This window comes from Pristiophorus japonicus, chromosome 15 (assembly GCF_044704955.1).
Source record: "Pristiophorus japonicus isolate sPriJap1 chromosome 15, sPriJap1.hap1, whole genome shotgun sequence".
Lineage (NCBI taxonomy): Eukaryota > Metazoa > Chordata > Chondrichthyes > Pristiophoridae > Pristiophorus > Pristiophorus japonicus.
This window is the reverse complement of record NC_091991.1, coordinates 141653721-141677815: the sequence shown is the minus strand read 5'-3', so window position 1 is coordinate 141677815 and position 24095 is coordinate 141653721. Positions and strand designations below refer to the sequence as shown.

The 24095-nt window shown below is 44.2% G+C and overlaps 1 protein-coding gene across 1 annotated transcript in view; it reads left to right on the top strand.

The window, feature by feature from the left end:
• Positions 1–24095, top strand: part of ciita (class II, major histocompatibility complex, transactivator) — a 52207-nt gene that overhangs the window by 8964 nt on the left and 19148 nt on the right. Inside the window, exons 6-11 of the mRNA XM_070901758.1 lie at positions 10822–10965; positions 14357–14425; positions 15079–15306; positions 16162–16236; positions 17251–18961; positions 20977–21156. Coding sequence (XP_070757859.1) covers positions 10822–10965; positions 14357–14425; positions 15079–15306; positions 16162–16236; positions 17251–18961; positions 20977–21156 — 2407 coding nt within the window. The remainder of the gene's footprint in view (positions 1–10821; positions 10966–14356; positions 14426–15078; positions 15307–16161; positions 16237–17250; positions 18962–20976; positions 21157–24095) is intronic.

Sequence of the window (24095 nt, the reverse complement as noted above, 5' to 3'; positions counted from 1 at the left end):
ATCCAATCTTTCCTCATAGCTAAAATTCACCAGTCCAGGCAACATCCTCGTAAATCTCCTCTGTACCCACTCTAGTACAATCCCCCATTAGCTCGCGTCAGTCGGGTGCTATGACATCAATAGGCATTGATGCAAGTTTGAAGGACTAATGGGCGGAATGTACCAGCTCAAGCCCTTCCCATTGGCACTTGGCATAGAGCGGCCTAACCAGCGATCCTTAAAAACATCTCTGCAGGTCACTTCAAAAAAGCGTTTTAAGGAGCATTAATACATCGCCTGACCCCCACAATAATTGACCCCTGTCTTCCCCTCCCATTTACTTACCTCAGCCAGCTGGGCTCCATGATTGAACTGTCAAGCTTTCCCGTCCCCATTGATTGGCGAGCTGCTCTGAAAGAATGATCAACTTGTCGATGGAATTCGAATAAGACTAACATTAAAATGCCTTGGGCCACTGACTGCCATCGGGCGGGCAGTGGGTTCCTTCCAGCCGATGGAAGCGGTCACTTCACAAACGTCCCCTATCACCCTTGTTTTAGGTACTCTGTGCAACACATGAATCCCTAGTCAACACATGAATCCCATAGATCTGCTCCCAAGCCCCTGTTATCAGCCAAGTGATGTACATGAGACAAATCAGAGCTGTCTTTCCCTCTGACCTTCCCTTTTCCCATTATCCCAGTGAAGCACCTCCTCTTTAATAGCATTGCTGAGATGCTATTAAACTGACTTATGTCCTGGCCTAGTTTGAAAATAACAGATACTGAAACTTTCCTTTTGGTCACTTGCAATAGCTGGTATTCCATGGAAGGAAGCATAATGGAGTAGCTTGGAAGGTGCAAAATAAACTTTACCAAAACTAATTTCTAAAGGTCTAAGGTGGCTATCCAAGCAACGTTACTTTGTGTGTGAACCTTGACTGGTAGAGCCAGCACATCCTTCAACTTCAAGGACCATCATAGCTGAGTCTGAACCTGTCCTCACCCAAGCTCTAAACCGCCACAGGAGTTGCTGGATAGTCGTCGGGAGCAATCCTCTCCCTAATCCACGATCCCTGTGGCCATCAGTAACCTCCCTAATGTTGCCCAACTGAGATCAGCAAATTTAGCATGGACTCGTAATTGAATCAAGCTCGGTAAATACACGAGGGAGAAAGGAATAGAAAAAAAGGGATGAGGTCCTACGAAACGAATTTAAGGAGCTAGGAGCTAAATTAAAAAGAAGGACCTCAAAAGTAGCAATCTCGGGATTGCTACCAGTGCCACGTGATAGTCAGAGTAGGAATCGCAGGATAGCGCAGATGAATACGTGGCTTGAGCAGTGGTGCAGCAGGGAGGGATTCAAATTCCTGGAGCATTGGAACCGGTTCTGGGGGAGGTGGGACCAGTACAAACCGGATGGTCTGCACCTGGGCAGGACCGGAACCAATGTCCTAGGGGGAGTGTTTGCTAGTGCTGTTGGGGAGGATTTAAACTAATATGGCAGGGGGATGGGAACCAATGCAGGGAGACAGAGGGAAACAAAAAGGAGGCAAAAGCAAAAGACAGAAAGGAGATGAGGAAAAGTGGAAGGCAGAGAAACCCAAGGCAAAGAACAAAAAGGGCCACTGTACAGCAAAATTCTAAAAGGACAAAGGGTGTTAAAAAAACAAGCCTGAAGGCTTTGTGTCTTAATGCAAGGAGTATCCGCAATAAGGTGGATGAATTAACTGTGCAAATAGATGTTAACAAATATGATGTGATTGGGATTACGGAGACGTGGCTCCAGGATGATCAGGGCTGGGAACTCAACATCCAGGGGTATTCAACATTCAGGAAAGATAGAATAAAAGGAAAAGGAGGTGGGGTAGCATTGCTGGTTAAGGAGCAAATTAAGGCAATAGTTCGGAAGGACATTAGCTTGGATGATGTGGAATCTATATGGGTAGAGCTGCAGAATACCAAAGGGCAAAAAACGTTAGTGGGAGTTGTGTACAGACCTCCAAACAGTAGTAGTGATGTTGGGGAGGGCATCAAACATGAAATTAGGGGTGCGTGCAATAAAGGTGCAGCAGTTATAATGGGTGACTTTAATATGCACATAGATTGGGTTAACCAAACTGGAAGCAATACGGTGGAGGAGGATTTCCTGGAGTGCATAAGGGATGGTTTTCTAGACCAATATGTCGAGGAACCAACTAGGGGGGAGGCCATCTTAGACTGGGTGTTGTGTAATGAGAGAGGATTAATTAGCAATCTCGTTGTGCGAGGCCCCTTGGGGAAGAGTGACCATAATATGGTGGAATTCTGCATTAGGATGGAGAATGAAACAGTTAATTCAGAGACCATGGTCCAGAACTTAAAGAAGGGTAACTTTGAAGGTATGAGGCGTGAATTAGCTAGGATAGATTGGCGAATGATACTGAAGGGGTTGACTGTGGATGGGCAATGGCAGACATTTAGAGACCGCATGGATGAACTACAACAATTGTACATTCCTGTCTGGCGTAAAAATAAAAAAGGGAAGGTGGCTCAACCGTGGCTATCAAGGGAAATCAGGGATAGCATTAAAGCCAAGGAAGTGACATACAAATTGGCCAGAAATAGCAGCGAACCCGGGGACTGGGAGAAATTTAGAACTCAGCAGAGGAGGACAAAGGGTTTGATTAGGGCAGGGAAAATAGAGTACGAGAAGAGGCTTGCAGGGAACATTAAGATGGATTGCAAAAGTTTCTATAGATATGTAAAGAGAAAAAGGTTAGTAAAGACAAACGTAGGTCCCCTGCAGTCAGAATCAGGGGAAGTCATAATGGGGAACAAAGAAATGGCGGACCAATTGAACAAGTACTTTGGTTCGGTATTCACTGAGGAGGACACAAACAACCTTCCGGATATAAAAGGGGTCGGAGGGTCTAGTAAGGAGGAGGAACTGAGGGAAATCCTTATTAGTCGAGAAATTGTGTTGGGGAAATTGATGGGATTGAAGGCCGATAAATCCCCAGGGCCTGATGGACTGCATCCCAGAGTACTTAAGGAGGTGGCCTTGGAAATAGTGGATGCATTGACAGTCATTTTCCAACATTCCATTGACTCTGGATCAGTTCCGATGGAGTGGAGGGTAGCCAATGTAACCCCACTTTTTAAAAAAGGAGGGAGAGAGAAAACAGGGAATTATAGACCAGTCAGCCTGACATCGGTAGTGGGTAAAATGATGGAATCAATTATTAAGGATCTCATAGCAGTACATTTGGAAAGAGGTGATATGATAGGTCCAAGTCAGCATGGATTTGTGAAAGGGAAATCATGCTTGACAAATCTTCTGGAATTTTTTGAGGATGTTTCCAGTAGAATGGACAAGGGAGAACCAGTTGATGTGGTATATTTGGACTTTCAGAAGGCTTTCGACAAGGTCCCACACAAGAGATTAATGTGCAAAGTTAAAGCACATGGGATTGGGGGTAGTGTGCTGACATGGATTGAGAACTGGTTGTCAGACAGGAAGCAAAGAGTAGGAGTAAATGGGGACTTTTCAGAATGGCAGGCGGTGACTAGTGGGGTACCGCAAGGTTCTGTGCTGGGGCCCCAGCTGTTTACACAGTACATTAATGATTTAGACGAGGGGATTAAATGTAGTATCTCCAAATTTGCGGATGACACTAAGTTGGGTGGCAGTGTGAGCTGCGAGGAGGATGCTATGAGGCTGCAGAGGGACTTGGATAGGTTAGGTGAGTGGGCAAATGCATGGCAGATGAAGTATAATGTGGATAAATGTGAGGTTATCCACTTTGGTGGTAAAAACAGAGAGACAGACTATTATCTGAATGGTGACAGATTAGGAAAAGGGGAGGTGCAAAGAGACCTGGGTGTCATGGTACATCAGTCATTGAAGGTTGGCATGCAGGTACAGCAGGCGGTTAAGAAAGCAAATGGCATGTTGGCCTTCATAGCGAAGGGATTTGAGTACAGGGGCAGGGAGGTGTTGCTACAATTGTACAGGGCCTTGGTGAGGCCACACCTGGAGTATTGTGTACAGTTTTGGTCTTCTAACCTGAGGAAGGACATTCTTGCTTTTGAGGGAGTGCAGCGAAGGTTCACAGACTGATTCCCGGGATGGTGGGACTGACCTATCAAGAAAGACTGGATCAACTGGGCTTGTATTCACTGGAGTTCAGAAGAATGAGAGGGGACCTCATAGAAACGTTTAAAATTCTGATGGGGTTAGACAGGTTAGATGCAGGAAGAATGTTCCCAATGTTGGGGAAGTCCAGAACCAGGGGACACAGTCTAAGGATAAGGGGGAAGCCATTTAGGACCGAGATGAGGAGGAATTTCTTCACCCAGAGAGTGGTGAACCTGTGGAATTCTCTACCACAGAAAGTTGTTGAGGCCAATTCATTAAATATATTCAAAAAGGAATTAGATGAAGTCCTTACTACTAGGGGAATCAAGGGATATGGTGAGAAAGCAGGAATGGGGTACTGAAGTTGCATGTTCAGCCATGAACTCATTGAATGGCGGTGCAGGCTAGAAGGGCCGAATGGCCTACTCCTGCACCTATTTTCTATGTTTCTATGTTTCTATGTTTCTATGATATGCAGATGGGGTGGGAGGAGGCTCATGTGGAGCATAAATACCAGCAAAGACCTGTTGGGCCGAATGGTCTGTTTCTGTGCTGCAAATCCCATATTGTCATATGTAATTCGGGACCTTCCTCATCGGTATGGCCAAGCTACTCACTTTTAAACCAGCCAAGCCATTGGACAAGCTTGTAAAAACTGGTGTTATGTAGGAGTTATCACAAGATAGTGTCCAGAATCTCAGCCAGTATAATATTTGTTGGTGACTAACGATCTTGGTTATTGTCTTAAGGAGCTGCATGTTAGCTGATTTTATTTTTGGCCATAAAAGAAAGTATTGACTCGAGCAGATCTTCACTAATATTGTGCTTCCTCTTTTATTTCAGCTGCTGATGGGGGTAACTCTAGAAGACAGAAAATTACTTCTCAGGATTCTGTACCTTCCACAGATGCTACAAGGCCAAAGTGTCCAAGAAGAGGTGAGGAACACACATGATCATATTCAAATCTCAATCTTAAACTGGCTCATTTCTTTAACTTCAGTACTCCATAAAACTCATTCTTTATAAACAATAGAAACTGAAGCGAGTTCCACAATGCTGTAATTTATAAAAAATAATTTTGGCAACCTACTCCTTTAATGTCTGGACATCAATCTGTGAAGAAAACAATCTATGAAGAAATTCCTTAATAAAAACAGAAAATGCTGGAAATCTCAGCAGGTTAGCCGCATCTGTGGAGAGAAACAGAGTTAACGTTTCAGGTCGATGACCCTTTGTCAGAACTGGAAAAAGTTAAGAGAAGTAACAGGTTTTTAAGCAAGTGTAGGGGAAGTGCCTAATCAAAAGATGAGGTGCTGTTCCTCGAACTTACCTTGAGCTTCATTGGAACAGTGTAAGAGGCCGAGAATGGAGAGATCAGAGTGGGAGTGGGGCAGAGAATTAAAGTGACAGGCGACCGGAAGCTCGGGATCACGTTTGTGGACTGAACGAAGGTGTTCCACAAAGCAGTCGCCCAATCTGCATTTGGTCTCTTCAATGTAGAGGAAACCACATCGTGAGCATTGAATACACTATACTAAATTGAAAGAAGTATAAGTAAATTGTTGCTTCACCAGGAAGGAGTGTTTTGGGGCCCTGGACAGTGGGAAGGGAGGAGGTAAAAGGGCAGGTGTTGCATCTCCTGCGCTTGCACGGGAAGGTGCTGTGGGAACGGGAAGATGTGTTGGGGGTGAGTGAGGAGTGCACCAGGGTGTCGTGGAGGGAGCTGAAAGGGGAGGGAGGGGAAGATGTGATTGGCGGTGGGATCATGCTGGAGGTGTGTGGAGGCTGGTGGGTTGGAAGGTGAGAAATAGGAGCAGGAGTAGGCCATTTGGCTCCTTGCGCCTGCTCCGCCATTTAATAAGATCATGGCTGATCTGATCTTGGGCTCAGCTCCATTTCACTGCCCGCTCTCCCTAACCCTTCATTCCCTTATTCAAAAATCTGTCTATCTCCACCTTATATATATTCAATGACCCAGCCTCCACAACTCTCTGGGGCAGAGAATTCCACAGATTTACAACTCTTGAGAGAAGAAATTCCTCCTCATCTCAGTTCTAAATGGGCGACCCCTTATTCTGAAACTGCCTCCTAGCTCTAGATTCCCCCACAAGGGGAAACATCCTCTCTGCATCTACCCTGTCAAGCCCCATCAGTATCATCTATGTTCCAATGAGTATAGTTCCAACCTGCTCAACCTTTCTTCATAAGGCAACCCCTTCAGGAATCAACCGAGTGAACCTTCTCTGAACAGCCTCCAATGCAAGTACTGTATATCCTTCTGTAAATAAGGAGACCAAAATTGTATGCAGTACTCCAGGTGTGGTCTCACCAGTACCCTGTACAGTTGTAGCAGGACTTCCCTGCTTTTATACTCCATAGGAGGACAAGGGGAGCCCTATCGTGGTCTTGGGAGGGAGGGGAAGGGGTGAAGGCAAAAGTGTGGGAAATGGGATGGAAATCCTTAACCCAGTCATTTACAAGATCGGGTTGGGGGACGTATTTGGGGTGATGTACATAGTGTAATACACATGGGGAACTATTGGAGCTGTTGTAATTTTTCCTGTTTTCCTCCTCTTGGATGTTCCTGTATCACGCACCTTTGCCAGTCCCAGTTGCTGGGAGGTGCACTAAAGCAATCTGCACGGACATTCCCTCTGAATGTTTATTACCTGTCACATGGCAATCCACTTGCAGCAGCTCCCCCGACATCAGCGACCCATGCTTGAAGGCTGTTTTAATCACAAGTGGTATACCCAGCTCAGATTGATGGGATTACCATTTCTTCTCTCTCCGTCTCTCCGCTTCTCTCTCTCTCTCTCTCTCTCTCTTTCCTGCTGTAACGATCTTAAGTTAAATGTTTTTGGTAATTCGCACCACGTTTATTGTTAAGGCAACAGGCCCAAAATTCTAAACTGATGATAGTTCACAGTTTTACACACACTCAAAGAGGCCACAAAGGTGGCTGGCGTGGAAAGGGCAAATAAAAGTGATGTTAATATAATGGGGAGCGTATTGCGAATGCATTAAATTAAAAATTACATTCTAAGTTGCGTCTGTACAGGAGAGTTTTGAACACTGGATGTGATCATTTGTTTAAATATACTTTTAACAGGAACTAAAACGAAAGATAGTGGAGTAAGCAAGAAACTGAAACCCAGATCTCCATCAGTTGTGGTAAAAGAACAACAACTTACACCGAGTAAACAAGGTAAGCACCATAAGCACTGATTTATTTTTGGGGAATCCACCAGTTTTTCTCGCTCTGGGTCATTCCAGGGTCATGTGGCCCCTCACAGGGCTTTGAGCTGGAGAGCAGCAGCCAGAAAGCACTGAGGCCGAAAGATCAGGTTTGGGGGAATAATTTTCTATTGTTGCCCTATTTTTTGGCACCAGTGGTCTTTGGGCTGAATCCGAGACCCCTGCAGACCCTTTGGGTGTCTTCGTGTCACTTTCAGAGGACAGTCCTTCCTCATTATCGTCCCATCATGAGCTTGCACTTATTGCAAGCGCCGGCCCAGTGACATCGATTAGGAGAAGCTCTGGAAATCCCAGGGCAGCATTGTGGTGGTGGAGACCTGATGCAATGCATCTATGGCCCCATTTCTTTGTCGATTTGCACGAGAAACTGCGCAGTCCTCAGGTGCAGCAGTGGGGAAAATCTACCCAAATATCATCATCAAGTAGTCAGGTTAGGTAGAGCCTGGGTAATTGTGGAGTAAATCTCCCTCTGCTGTCGCTCAACAATGACCTTAACTGCAACCCCCGCAGACCCTGCCTCCACTTCATGCTCCCTCACTATTGCCAGCTACCGGACAAGCTGTTATTTTGAATATGGGCAACATTGTACTCTGTTCTAAGATTGAACAAACCCTGGTCCCAGAGATGCTGGGGAGAATTTTAAGCTCATGGTGCTATCTAGATAGAATTGAATTTTAATGGTAATACTGTACTGGTGAAATATTACTAACCATTGATACAGTTTAAATTTCCCTGTTCAGCTGCAGGGTATAATGCTTCTAATTAGTGATTTTTTTTCAAGCATTATGCTTCTTTTTATGCTACAATGTTGTGACAGCAGAGCAGACACTTTAGTTGAAAAGTTTTTCAAAGTAATAAATACATTTGTTATTTCATCACTTGATGGAAAGAGTTTGGACCTTTTTAAATCTGCATCTAAAATGCCATTGGACCTCACAAACATTGTAATCGTTTGATGGATTTCTACTTAAACTATTGGAGATGTGGAAGTTTATATCTTCTAGCTTGGGATCCATCAAAGCACACCATAAGCACTATTACTGAAATTATTGCAAATGAGCTGCTACCAAATGTGCTGGTAACACTACCAGTTATGCATCTTTTAATTGACTCATTGACTTGCAGTGTTGCAAAGTAACTATTGAGTCTACTTGTTGGTGAGTACATTATTTCAGAATTTTCATGAGGGTCAAAGTAGGTCAGAGGACAGGACCTGGGTCACTGGAAACAAATACTACCTGATCATCACATTTCTGGGATAGTTAATCGATGCTTTGGTTCTACTGCTGCAGAGGGAATCTTTGGTATAAAAACAGAAACTGCTGGAAATACTCATGCAGCAACTGTGGAGAGAGAAAAACAGAGTTAACATTTCAGGTTAATCTTTTGTCAGGGAATCTTTGAGCCACTTTGGAAATCTACAGACGGTAATGGCAGATATAGAAATATGTAGTAATGCGTTTGATCATTGTTTTAGATGACGAGAACCTACCTGTTTCTCCAGAACATTCCCCAAAGACACCGGACATCTTTTTCCCAATAACCTTCCCTTCGGGTATCGACCATCTGAAACAACTCAAAAATCAAGTCTCTCAGATTGGATCAGACACTTGCATTACTCCAGGTCTGTAAAACCGAAAACTCATTTTGGAATATGATCTGTGCTTGGTCCCAATTAGATTTGTGTTTTCTTTCTTGGATTGTACCAAATTAAACCCAAGAGTCTGACGTTGTTGCTGTTTACCTGCCACTTGATGCGGATGTAAGATTTTGAGTCTTATGTTGAATATAAGCGCTGCAAGTACTTAAAATCTAGTTGGTAAAACTCAAAGTTGATTTAAAACTTAAAACCTAGCACCTACCCTAATATCTCCTCGTGTAGCTCGGTGTCAAATTGTGTTTGATAACACTCCTGTCAACTACCTTGGGATGTTTTTTATTATTCATTCCTGGGATGTGGGCATCGTTGGCAAGGCCAGCATTTATTGCCCATCCCTAACTGCCCTGGAGAAGGTGGAGATGAGCCACCTTCTTGAACCGCTGCAGTCCATGTGGTGAAGGTACTCCCACAGTGCTGTTGGGGAGCGAGTTCCAGAATTTTGACCCAGTGACAATGAAGGAACGGCGATATATTTCCAAATCAGGATGTTGTGTCACTTATAGTGGAATGTGGAGGAGGTGGTGTTCCCATGCACCCGCTGCCCTTGTCCTTCTAGGTGGTAGAAGTCGCAGGTTTGGGAGGTGCTGCCGAAGAAGCCTTGGTGAGTTGCTGCAGTGCATCTTATAGATGTTACACACTGCAGCCACGGTGCGCCGGTGGTGGAGGGAGTGAATGTTGAAGGTGGTGGATGGGGTGCCAGTCAAGCGGGCTGCTTTGTCCTGGATGGTGTCGAGCTTCTTGAGTGTTGTTGGAGCTGCACTCATCCAGGCAAGTGGAGAGTATTCCATCACACTCCTGACTTGTGCCTTGTAGATGGTGGAATGGCTTTGGGGAGGTCAGGAGGTGAGGCACTCGCCACAGAATACCCAGCTTCTGACCCGCTCTTGTAGCCACAGTATTTATGTGGCTGGTCCAGTTAAGTTTCTGATCAATGTTGATCCCCAGGATGTTGATGGTGGGGGATTTGGCGATGGTAATGCCATTGAATGTCATGGGGCGGTGGTTATATTGTTGCTTGTTGGAGATAGTCATTGCCTGGCACTTGTGTGGCGCGAATGTTACTTGCCACTTATCAGCCAAACCTGAATGTCGTCCAGGTTTTACTGCATGCGGGTACGGACTTCACTATCTGAGGAGTTGCGAATGGTACTGAACACTGTTAAAGGTGCGATATAAATACAAGTTGTTGTTGATTGCATGGGTAGTATAATGGAGTATTGCATTTGGTTTAACAACGTGTTGTAGTGTGTGATATTGCACAGTTCAGGCTTGTGATCACCGCACAATAAATTCCTGATTTCAATTGGACCGGATTGGCATTTGAGTCAATCCAGTTTGCTCGTGTCTACCATCTAGTGGCCAGTGTCAGAACAGCACTAGCTGAGACAATTGCAGATTTCCTCTGCCAGGGAAATATGTAGCATATGGGGAATTAAAGAAGTGGGTGGAATACAATGTAAAAGTAGAATGTACAGGTGTGACGTCCGAAATCTGGAAATCCCGGGACTGAGGCCGTTCGGATCCTGGGTATTTCTGGATTTCGGAATGTCTTTGTCTGGGCTGAGGTAGGTGGAGTGGGGGAGAGGGGTCGGTCGGGCCGAGGCCGGGGGAGGTTGGGTGGTCGGAGGTTGGGTCGGGCCGGGCCGAGGCGGGAGAGACCGGATTTCAGAACATTTTCCGGTTTTCGGACGACCCTGTCACGGATCAGCCCGATGTCCGGATTCCAGAACTCTGGATTTTGGATGTTGCACCTGTACTGCAATAGCAGATTATAATTTGTGCATTTCATATTTTTTTCATGTCAGTAAACAAAGAGAACTCTATCATTAATGGCCCAATTGTCAGTTCTGCCGGCTTCCAATTTATTTCATCAAATGCGCTTCCACCGCAAGTCATCAGCCTTCCTGTCAATGGAACCATTCAGACTGGAGCACCGGCCTGTCTTTTAGGTTTGTATAGAAAAGCTCGGTGTTTCTCACTTGTGTATCATAAATGGAATCAATCTGTAACTGGCAAAGACTCATGTACGGAAGGCCAAGTTTGTTTCCAGCACATACCAGGGCATGCCTCTAGATACACATCATTAGCTTGTACATTGATGCCAATACTCCCAATTCACATGATTTGAGGAAGTATTTTAACACGAGCATTAAAAGAAACTTTCTCAAATCACCTGATGTTGTGATCTTCACAGCACTACTTGCATACACCAATGTGTCGTCACTATAAGAGTCAAACGACAGGCGACGTTAACAATTAGCAGTTCAATTGGATCAAACTGACTGGAAGAATAGATTTCTAAAAGTGCTTAACATAGACATAGAAACATAGAAAATAGGAGCAGTAGTAGGCCATTCGGCCCTTCGAGTTTGCACCGCCATTCAATATGATCATGGCTGATCCTCTATCTCAACAGCATATTCCCGCTTTTTCCCCATACCCCTTGATGCCTTTTGTTTCTAGTAATCTATCTATCTCCCTCTTAAATATATTCAGTGACTTGGCCTCCACAGCCACCCTCTGAGTGAAAAAATGTCTCCTCATCTCGGTCCTAAATTTCCGACCCCGTATCCTGAGACTGTGATTCCTTGTTCTAGACGTCCCAGCCACGGGAAACATCCTCCCCGCATCCAGTCTATCCAACACAGTCAGATTTTATACGTTTCAATGAGATTCCCTCTCATTCTTCTAAACTCTAGTGAATACAGGCCTAGTCCTCTGTAGTTTGCATGTAGCATCGATAGATGGGCAGCTGCTCTGGGCCTCTGTCAGTGCCACTATATAACTGGTTGCTCGAAGGTGTGTGACTGTCTCAGCCTCTGAGTTTCCTTTCCTGTTGCTGGGGAAGTACTTAGTCCCCACTTGGCTGGGGTGAGGAACCCAACAGGTGGGGGAATAGTGTGTGAACTCTCGCAGTGCCATTCCCACTGGACGGATGAAATGCCTTCCAATCCGGAGAGTGAAAATTCACAGGACATCAATTTAAATTTAATCTGAGGAGCCCCTGTTTCGATCATGTTCCCCCCCACCCCCCTCCCCCTTGAATTTTCTTCTCCTGCCCACTCTATCTCAGCTATTTTCCTCCATTCATCCCTCTGAGCTGGAAGAGTTGGTAAATCAGCCTTATTGTATTTGAGTAATCTGTTGGTCCCAGATTATTTTCAATTTGATGGAAATCTCACTAAAGCTCTTCACTTTCAACCTTCAGTCTCCGGGCAAACTGGGCAAGATAATACAAGCAGTAACACAACTATAAACTCGGAGAGCATCAAGCACCATGTATTGAGGTATTATTGGTGCCTGCAGGATTCCGTGGTGTCGGTTGGAGGAACTGCAACCCATACTAGATCAGTGAAGCATCACAGCATGGGGGTCGTTAATGGACATTTCCACACTTCTGGAAATGGGAGAGCACACACCTGATACGATGAGCACAATACCTGTTAGGATTTCCTGCGCGGTAACATACACTCAAAACCCCATCAGCACAGAATTCTAAAAGGCAGATCAACCCTGACCCCACACTGCGAGCTCGCTGAGCAAGTGATCAGAAATAAGCGATAAAGGAAATGCAGTGGATGTGGTTTACATGGATTTTCAGAATTACCAGGGTACCACATAACAGACTTGTGCAAAGATAATGGCACATGGAATTATGGGAAATGTGGCCACATGAATAGAGATATGGTGGCAGGGCAGAAAGCAAAGGTTTAGGGTGTAAAAGAAGTTGCTGCGACTGGAAAGGTGTGAGTGGTGTTCCAAAGGAGCTTGTGTTGGGGCTGCTCTTATTAATCATACACTTGAATGATCTGGAATTTGACATTGTGGGAAGAATATTGAAATTTGCTGGTGATGGGTTGGGGTGGTGGGGGGGCGGGGAACTGGGGGAGACGGAGAGGGAAATATGGCAAATTGTAGTGAGGATTGTGCAAATTTGCAGAAGAATACCGATAGGCTGACAGATTGGACAGATAAGTGGCAGATGTAGTTCAATGTTGACAAAGGTGAAGGAATGTGTTTTTGAAGTAAGAGTAGAAAAGGGAAATATACCTCAAATAGTTAGATTTTAAATGGAGAAGAAGAATAAAGGGGTTCCTGATGTAATGCTACACAGGTCATTAAAGGTGGTAGTGCAAACAGCTAAGATCTTGGCAAACAATATCCTTGGTTTCAAAAGCAGAGATAATGTTAAACTTGGTCAGATCGCAGTAGGAGGTTGGGTTAGTTTTGGGCACCCATTAAAGCAATGGAATCGGTTCATTGTAGATTCAATAGGATGTTACCAAGGGCGAGGACTAACTGTTATGTAGAGAGACTTGAGAAGTCAGCATTTTGCACTAAAGCTGAGAAGGTTAAGGGGTGCCCTGATGGAGGCCTTCAAGTTAAGGGGTTGAGTTTAACTGTTCCCACCAGCCAGGAAATGGGTGGCAGTGCCTGTTTTATACCTGCCAGATTGACTTCAGTAGAAAAGGTTTAAAATGGGCGGCTGACCAGCTGTCACCTGCTTGTCGACTGGCAGGAACGGTTACACTCGGCTCCCCATGTCTGAAGGGTTATGTTAAGGAAATAGCGATGGATTGCCTCCACTGATCAATGAGATGCTAAGAAGAGGGCACAGATTTAAGATCATCACAAAAAGAATTAAAGGGGAGATTTAAACAAAAGGGATGGTTATGTTGTCAAACTCTCTGCCAGGTACAGTTGTTGAAAAGGAATCCATAAGAAAAGTACATAGTGGCTTGAAAATGGGGAATATTAAACGTTATTGAGAGCGATCAGCAGACTGGGATTAGACTAGGTGGCTCTTGTGGAGATAAACACAGGTGCAGAGTTGCTGGGCCATCGGCCAGCTTCTGTACTGTAATATTATAGCATTCCATGTGTTGTTGAGCACGCAGTTTTTGTTCATTTCAGTTCAAACTAGAGGTAGGTTTGCTCCCACTCCGTGTCAGCGGGGTAGATTTACACTTTTCACTGCCTGGCCAGTAATCTGGTGGAGCAGATTGCCTACTCGTTGTAGAACCTGCCAGATTTTAATGCTATCAATTTTCACACCAGCCGAGCAGTGAAGAGGTAAATCTAGCCAATTATCATTCTCCAAACACCATGTCATTGCCATCTAGTGGCCCAGCAGAAAACTGCCATAATGAATCTCACTTGTACATCGAACTGCTGAAATGGTAGCTTCCATGAACACTAAGGTGAGTGAGTGCAGCCTGCAGTAGGATTTTTTTCTATATTAAGAAAATACATTAGTCTGTGCAATGTACAAAATGGACTGATTGCACAATGGATCACATATTTGAAAAATCATTAATAAAATCTGTTTTTGTTTTTCAGTTCTAAATAAGAGCTCATCAAATCTCGAGATTATAACACTGGTGACAACATCACCTGTGCATTCCCCACGTGAGTAGCTATCCGCCTTTATTGAGCACGCTGCACGGTTAAATGGGGAAGAAGTGGAAGAGTTAATGAGTGTGAATCAGCTTATGCCCCACCATTACAGCTCGACTAAACCTTAGTCGCTCAGTTGATTCAAGTAATGGCTGTATTAAGTTCTGCTGGGCTTTAACTCTGATAAACTTTGGACTTTTTGTATTAAGAAGAGAAAATGGCAAATTTGGTTTGATTTGGCTCAGATTTTGCTGGATGTATCACAGAAGAAATAGCAGGCTTGTTCAACAAGAGCTGTATATGTAGCAACTGTAGAACTGTACGGAGTGAGTGATGCAACTCAGATCTCATTATCTTCGCAGTAGTTTCTGAGATTGGGAGTTCAGCATGTGTGAGGTACTTTTTCTACGACACGGTGCTGCCAGTGTGCTACATCCCCTTAATCCATGTATAGTTTGAGGTCAGAGGTCAGGAAAATGAATCACTCTGTGGCCTTTCTACATGGTATTTTCTTCAAGTTTCTCCTCTTGCTTTTCTCAAATCTGCTTCTCCTAAAAATTAATGACTCCCTCAGTTTGTCAAATTTAGTATCCAGCACAAAACTGAAGACTCTAGTAAATCCAAAGAGATGCCCGTTTCTTATCTCCACATGCTTTGTCTTTCAGCTGGTTCAGCGCAGGGCGTTCCTTCGCCGAACGTTTCAGCAATCCCGCGGGATACTTCGTCTGTTATTTCCAACGCAGGCTCTCCTGTCAGTCCTGTGGACAGTCCAGCTACTCAAGGTTTCTCCTGTCCGCAATCTATTGATATCCAGAGTTCGCCAGAGTCTGTGACCAGTGCTCAACCTGTGGATATTCCAACAACTCCAGTCTCCGTAGGCAGTGGGACACCATGTAGGTCACAGAAATGTTTAATCTGTCACTGATCAAGTCAATAACAAGTGCATGGCTTGATTTGTGCTTCAATAGGTTCGAAGATTTAGCTATAGATAAGTTACACAGCGCAATAGGAAACCAGTCCGCAGTGGATGGAGTGGAGGGATGCCTGTTTGATCCCTCCACTGGGTGGGACTGCCAGTTTTAGGCACACTTGGGTAACAGCAGGAAGCATGGGGTGGGTTGCAGCATGGGTGAGGTAAACACAGTTATTCACGCCTCTTAATAAACAATTTTGAGTAGCATTGATATAGGCCTGGGAGCAGTTTAGCCACCTTCAAGCTTTACAGACTTAGTCACCCATTTTCTAGTCTCTCCTATTTTGCATGGCTGACTATCACATATCAAGATGTCTGGGGCTGGATTTATTTTCATTTGAATTTGCAAACATGCATGTTATAAATCTCAATACCAATATGAAAGAGAATCCTTTTTTTAAAAAAAAACACGCGCACTTACACACACGCACAATCCCTTCAGCCTTCTAACCGTTTCATCTGGCCCCAGTTACATTGTGCTTTTTCAGTTTGCCCACCAGGCCCATCGGAGGCCTATTTCTGTCTATAGTGGAATGGTCTGCATCACAGACACTGGAAAACTGGCATATTAAACTAAAGGACGCACACTGGCTCTTGGCTGAACATGAAATGGAGTTAACAGTGATTGTGGGGTAATCTAGAGTCTGAGAGGGCTTCACAGAAGCAGGCAACCACGTGGAAGGAGAGGAGCTGGGAACAGTGCAGGAGTGAGGGAAAGCATATGCCAGAATGGCTGATGTACAAATCTTCTAATTATCAATTCTTTATATGCAAGATCCCGAAATGGAATCGTCTGGTGAAGAATCATCTGAACCACTGACTCCAACAGTCAAGATATACACAAAAACAAGTAAATATTTAATTTTTCATATCATTAACGTCTGGTGAAACTGTGCATGCAGTTCAATGTTGTATTTAGCACTCACTGGAGCAAGTAATGTAGAATTAAAAACAGAAAATCGTGCACAGTTGGTTGGTCAGCACCATACCTATTGTGCATAATATGGGCCAAAAATTGCGGTTGGAGGCTTCCCGCGGGCAGATGCCTCCATCCGAATTTTTTTTAAAGTAAAGTGCCTGTTGGCCCTCGAGGAGCGAGGCCTTGATTCGCAGCCCAGCACAGAGACCCCGGATCCCAGGAGTGTACGGGCATTTTGGGATCACGTGGGCCTGGACCACCAATCACAATGTCGTATTCTCATTCATAGTAATGGGAGCTCTACCCATTACTATCAATGAGAATAACCCTAAAAACAAAAAAACCCACAAATAAAAAAAACATTTCACTTTTTTTTAAGTAATAGAAATTAAGTGAAATTCAAAGTTTTATAAAAAAATATATAATTTTTTTGAAAATTAAAAAAAAAATGTTTTAAGCGTTAAACATAAACTTACCTTTGTGGGCAGGATTTTTAATATAAAAATAAGTAATACAATTTATTTTTTCTATCTTTTCAAACTCTTACGCTGGTATACCAGGCATGGACATTCGCTGGGCAAGAGTTGGACAAATAGCCCAAATCTCCGCCCGCGAAGGTCCTTCTCTCGGACAGGCGCACAATCTGTCAAAAGAAATTTTGACAGATCGCAACTGCCAGGTTTAGGTGCATGCGCTTCGCGTCCCTAAACCCGGAACTTGCGGGGCCTCTTGGGACACGTGCGCACATCGTATGCACCCAGAGAGGCACAATTTCCGGCCCAATATATTTTATTTTGTTCTCACTCAGTTTGGTGGGAAGTGCAGCATCAAGGTAAAGTTGCTCTCACAAGGTGTTCTAGCCAATGCTTGTTCATACAACGCTGTCTGAAGTGACACCATATTTGAGATGACGGTGTAAGATTATTTACTCTTTTGTATCAACAGAAGGTGTAGAAGCTTGCATTGAAGCTGTGAGAGAATATTTGAAAGACATGAGCCAACACTCTTACATTTGCCACGAGCACGACGAGATGCTTCTTGAAGACATTTATGTGGATGTCACGATGGTCAAGGGTCAAGCTGAAAATAAATCTGCAAAAAACTCCACTAAGTGCTTGGATAAAGAGTGCAGGATCTATGACATAGCAGAACGAGAAAGAGGTGCTGTAAACATGAGCAATCTTTTTGACATCTCAGGAAAACGACGGAAAGAAACCAAAGTAGTTGCTTTGCTGGGGAGAGCGGGGATTGGTAAAAGTGTTCTCGTCCAAAGAATCTGCCACGACTGGGTGAACGGATACTTCAGGCAGTTTGAGTTTGTTTTCTGGTTTAAGTGCAGGACACTCAATTTTGCCAAGCAGTACAGTTTGAAGGATTTACTTTTCCAGCCATTTCTTCCTTCACTAAAGAACACAGATGAAGTCTTTCAATACTTGTGCCACAATTCACACAAGGTTCTGCTCATTTTTGATGACTTCGAAGACTTCCAAGATCACGATGGTCTCCTGCAGCCTCCAACTTGCAGTTCAGCGGAGAGACCTCGCACCGCCAGACAGCTGCTGGCAGGCCTTCTTCAGAAAACGTTGCTCAAGGGCTGCACCGTGCTTATTACTGCGAGGCCTAAAGAAACCTTCAACCAGTACCTTGGCAGAGTGGACAAGATTGTTGAAGTATTGGGGTTCAGCCCAGGACACATAGAGGAATTTCTGCACAGGTACTTTGAGGACTCGTCCTTAGCCGCTGAAGCAATGGCACGTCTTCAGGAGCAGCGGTACTTGCTCAGCTTTTGCTACGTCCCTTTATTATGCAGGTTTATCTGTTTTGTGCTCAAAGCCATGCGCCGGTCTGGAGACATGCGTTTGGCATTGCCATCCACTCTCACTAATTTATTTCTGAACATTTTTCAAATCCTACTACACTGTAAACCACCAAATGACACTGCCTTGCACAAGCAGAACATGCTGGAGTTGTGCAAATGTGCTTTCTCTGGAGTGCAGCGCCACGAATCGGTGTGCATAGAATCCAGGTCAGCAGAAACGTCCAACTTTGCTTTGACGCATGGCCTTCTGAGACCTTTCTTAATGACTGGCGAAGGCAAAGAGCAGGAGTGTGGGAAAACCTTTTCTCATTCTTTCCTGCAGAACTTTCTGGGAGGGTTGCATGTATTGTTTTCTGAAGATATCAAATGCAAAGGCCTCTCAAAAATTATTTCACTGGAGCACAAGAAAAGGAAATCTCAGGAGGACTGGTTGGACATTGTACGTAGGTTTCTGGCAGGACTGGCCTTTCAGGAAGGAAATGCATTTCTTAATTGTTTCTCCAATCATTCAAAGGCAAATGTTAAAAACAGGAAGCAAAAGAGCCTACAGAGATATTTGACTGAACTCAGAGCCAGTACGCTCAGCACGGGTAAATTGCTGGAGCTCTGTCATTGTGTTTATGAGACACAGAGTACTGAGCTGGCTTCAAGAGTAGCTGCTAAACTAAGTGAGAAGTTGTCCTTCAGAGGCATGCGGCTGACTCCTCCTGACGTCTTTGTGCTGCTGCATGTGATGCAGAGGTCCCCCAGTAACTTTACCGTTGATCTGAGGGACACCAGCATTGACCTGCAAGGGATCAAGCAGTTTGCGGAGTTGAAGAATGTGACCTCGTTTAGGTATGTGCACAGATTGCCCATCTGTAAATCGAATGCAGTATCCTGCATGGACTTTTCCCTTAATTTTAGCTTGTGGTAATGTAGTGAGCTAATTCTGCTGAACTTCTTTCCTCTTTGAGTTCATCCTCCTGATAGTATTCACCATTCACTTTTCACTTGTTGAGACCATACTGAATGTAAGCTTCAAATGTGCAGGTTGTAGGTTCAAGTCCCACTCCAGGAACTTGAGCACATAAATCTAGGCTGAGGGAGTGCTGCACTGTCGGAGGTGCCGTCTTTCAGTTGAGACGTTAAACCGAGGTCCCGTCTGCTCGCTCAGGTGGACATAAAAGATCCCATGGCGCTATTTTGAAGAAGAGCAGGGGAGATATCCCCGGTGTCCTGGCCAATATTTATCGCTCAATCAACATAACAAAACAAATTATCTGGTCATTATCACATTGCTGTTTCTGGGAGCTTGTTGCGTGCAAATTGGCTGCTGTGGTTCACATGTTACAACACTGACTACATTAAAAAAAATACTTCATTGGCTGTCAAGCTCTTTGAGGTGTCCGGTGGTCATGAAAGGCGCTATATAAATGTCTTTTTACAAAAGGTCCTTCTATATTTTCCTTTTCACCTCATTATGTTTTTAGAAACAATTCTTACTATTTCTAAACCCCTCTCAACACCAAGCACCATTCCGTGGGCCACATTGCAGACTGACAGCCTGCTACCAGCCCAGTGGCAGTTCTACTTATTGACTTACTTTCTAGGAGGTGAATGAAAGCAGCTGACCATGATCTGGCCTCCCAATGTTCCCTCCTTCATGCGAAGAAGCATCGAGCTGTCTGTTCGTCGTTTCCCCCCCCCCCACCCAACGCCCCCCCACCGCCCACAGTATGGCCAAGATAGGGAACTCGCCTTGTGTGCAGAGTTGCAGGTGACAATTGCATCCTTGCGCTCCGAGCGAGGCCCCCACACCAATGTCAGCAACCTCACTGAGAATCCCAGCAATTTTTACCGCAACCTTGAGTTGTAATTAAAACCTACACTCGTTTGTTAATTAACACATTGATTTATTTTTGATTGAATTCTGTGGAGTTGCTGCCTGTTTCCTTTGTAGCCTTTCCACACTGAGGGAATTCACTGAATGCTTCCCTCTTTCCTTTTTTGAAAAAAAAAGAAAACAGCAATGATGTTTACTAAATGAACATTATTTTATAAAAGTCCCACGGTGATGATTTTAACTAAATGTTCTCTTGCTTTTAAGAAAACTGCGTGGTTAAACTTTACTGATACGTCTCGGTTATTTAAAACAAAACCCCAGTAGAAGTCAAGTCTTGTGCTACTTCCTCTGTGTGTATGCTCTGTGGGTGGGCGCAGAATCCGAGAAGCCTCGGTAATTAAATAATGCAGCTCATGGACTAGATTGCTTCTGTATAAACTGGTTTAGCACCTACAAGCAATATCTTATGATGTGTTTATCTCTCTACCGCTCCTTTAATGCGCAACTTAAAACCTACCTCTAAGACCAAGCTATTGGTCACCTACCCTAATATATCTCCTTATGATGCTCAATTTCAAATTTTGTTTGATAATGCTCCTGTGAAGTGCCTCAGGACGTTTTACGATGTCTCCTCGCTGAGAGCATGCAGAAATCAAGCACTATATTAAAGAGGCATGTATTTGTTGTTGGTGATGTGACAATTACTTCTCTGGCAAAATAAAATAAATGAGGCCAGGCTCCTGTCTTTAAAGGGTGGGAGAACCTGTGGCCAATCATTCAGCCTGCGTACCTAGGCTGACCACAGCAACTGGAGACAAAATGACAAACAACAACTTCAAAATCATTGCGCACGTGTAGTATTTCTGCTGTTTCGACTAGTCCTGCAATATAAATGGGATGGTTCACACAGCACCAGTGTCAAATGTGAGGATGCCTACTCAACAAATTCCTGGTCCACAGGGCAGCTTTATTGAATTTCTGAATGATTCATTCTGCTTCACTTTCATTTGTCATTATTCCTTCGCAGAGTATCGATATGTGATGCAATAAAACTTTGGGAGCATTTGGAGCAAACTGGATTATGTGAGCTGCTTCATCTGTCTCTTGTTAAGTTTTCTGTCAATCCTTTTGAGGTCAAGAGTTTGAAAGATATCGATGACCTTGATTTGCTGGTGCAGATTCACAAGGAGAGAAGATTTCTTTCATGGTGAGTTGACTCATCTCTCGCTTAGTTTCTATCTGTAGGTGTGAGTTTCTGCCTCACTCTATCGCATTGCTTTGCAAAGTAATACACCCGCTTGCCTTGGTGCAGTTCCAATGAACATATTGCCATAATTTACCATCGCTAACCGTGCATTGTACTCAAAATTACTATTGGTGATATTAACAGATGAATATTTATTTTGTGCTCACATGACATCTCTGTCAGTATTTTTAGCCTAGGTGTTTGCTGAAATATTGGGCAGAGAAAGAGCATATTAATGCATTAAGCAATTGTCCACTAATATCACTAACATTAACAACAATATGCATTTAACATAGAAAAGCATCCCAAGGAGTAAGGAAAAAAACTGATGCTGAGCCAAAGAAGGAACTGTTAGGAGGAGTGACCAAAAGCTTCATCAAAGATGTGGGTTTTAAGGAGGAGATGGAGATGGAGATTGAGAGGGAATTCCAGAGCATGGGGCTTCAGTGGCTGAAGGCACTGCTGCCAATGGTGGAGCAAAGTTTGGGGGGATGTCTAAACGAGCAGAAGAATGGAGAGTTCAGGGTTGGTGGGGTCTGTAGCACAGGTAAGGAGGGATGAGGCTATGAAGGAATTTAAACACTAAAATAAGAATTTCAAATTTGAGGTTTTGGGGAACTGGGAACCAAGGCAGGTGACTAAGGAAAGGGACGATGGCCCAACGGGAATCAGTGTGGGATAGAATACAAGTAACAGAGTTTTATATGGGCTCAGGTTTACAGGGGAGATGGGTTGGCCTGTAGATCATTGAAATAATTGAGCCTGGAGGTGACTGTTATGCTCATAATAAAGTAATGCAACTGAGTACTGTAGACAGTGAGTAAGCTCCTTTATTTAAACTCCAGAATGCTGGTACAGCATGGGAGGCCTGCTTATATACAGTGCTCCCAAGGGATCCTGGGATCCTTTGGGACTCCAACAGGTAGGCCCTCTAGTGGCGGTATGATACAGGTTGCCGAGGGTTACATACATAACAGTGACAAAGGCGTGGATGAGGGTTTCAGCAGCACGTGGGCTGAGGTAGGCATGGAGCCAGACAGTATTATAGAGGTGGAAATCGGCAATCTTTGTGATGAAGAGGACATGGGGTCGGAAGCTCAGCTTGGAGGTCAAACAGGATGCTGAGGTTGTGAACAGCCTGGTTCAGTCTGAGACAGTGTTCAGGGTGGAGGATGGAGTTAATGGCTTGTGTACCGAGTTTGTGGTGGGGGTCAAAGACACTGGCTTTGGTGTTCCCAAAATTAGCTGGAGGAAATTGCGGTTTATCCAAGACTGGATGCTCAACAAGCAGTCTGACAGCACAGCGGCAATGGAGGGGTCGAGAGAGGTGCTGGCGAGGTCGAGCTGGGTGTTGTCAGCATACTCGCACGTCTGCAGATCATGTCACCAAGTGGCAACTTGGGAATATAGGAACATGAGTAGGCCATTCAACCCCTTGAGCCTGTTGCGCCATTCAGTTAGATCATGGCTGATCTGTAGCTTAACTCCATCTACCCGCCTTGATTCCATAACCCTCAATACCCTTGCCTAACAAAAACCTATCAATCTCAGTTTTGAAATTTTCAATTGACCGATCCTCAACAGCTTTTTGGGGGAAGTATTCCAGATTTTCACCACCATTTGTGTGAAGAAGTGCTTCCTGACATCACCCCTGAAATAGCTCTTATTTTAAGGTCATGTCCCATTGTTCTAGACTCTCTCACCAGAGGAAATAATTTATCTTTCTCTACCCTATCAAATCCTTTCATCATCTTAAACACCTCAATTAGATCACCCCTTAAACTTGTAGATGTGGAAGAGGAGGGAACCAATAATGGATCCCTGGGGAACTCCTGAGGTGGCGTTATGGGAATAGGATGAGGTGGCGATATGGGAATAGGATGAGTAGCCCTTGGGAGAGATGGTCTGGCTCTAATTGGATAGATCAGAGTGGAACCAAGCAATCTATTTTGGATCTGAGAAGAGAAATCCTAATATTTTCTGAATGGTGCGAGTTAGGAACTGTGGAGGAGCAAAAGGTATTTAGGTGTCCGTGGACACACATAACTAAATGCTCGTGCATGGGTAAAAAGAAAGAAAGACTTGGATTTATATAGCGCCTTTCACGATCAGCGGATGTCACAAAGCACTTTACAGCCAATTAAGTACTTTTGGAGTGTAGTCATTGTTGTAATGTAGGAAACAAATTAATCGAAAAGGCTAATGGAACATTGGCCTTTATCTCAAGGGGATTGAAATGTAAAAGTGAGGAAGTGATGCTGCAGTTGTACAGACCCCATCTGGAGTACTGCTTTCAGCTTTGGGCACTGAGCCTCAGGAAAGATGTATTGGCCTTGGAAGAGGTGTAGCGCAGATTCAGCAGAATGATACCAGGCCCTAAAAGGTTAAGTTGTAAGGGCAGGTTGCATAAACTTGGCTTGAATTCCCTTGAGTTTAGACGGTTGAGAGGTGATCTAATTAAGGTATTTAAAATGATAAAGGGATTTGATAGGGTAGATACAGAACCTTAAAATTAGAGCTAGGCCATTTAGGAATGAAATGAGGAAGCATTATTTTACAAACAAAGGGTAGTGGAAATCTGAAACTCGCTCCCCCAAAAGGCTGTGGATGCTGGATCAATTGAAATTTCCAAGACTGAGATCGATAGAGTTTTGTTAGGTAAGGGTATCAAGAGATATGGATCAAAGGCGGGTAAATGGAGTTGATGTATAGATCAGCCATGGTCTCATTGAATGGTGGAATAGGCTCGAGGGACTGAATGGCCTACTCCTGTTGCAATGTTACTATGAGGGCAGTCCCACCCATCAATCTAGGTTTATATATTTTTATATTTTTTAGTGTGAAATATTTTTTTTTTGCTTAACTTGCTGAATGAATAATTACTTGGCTGTGCTATCTAA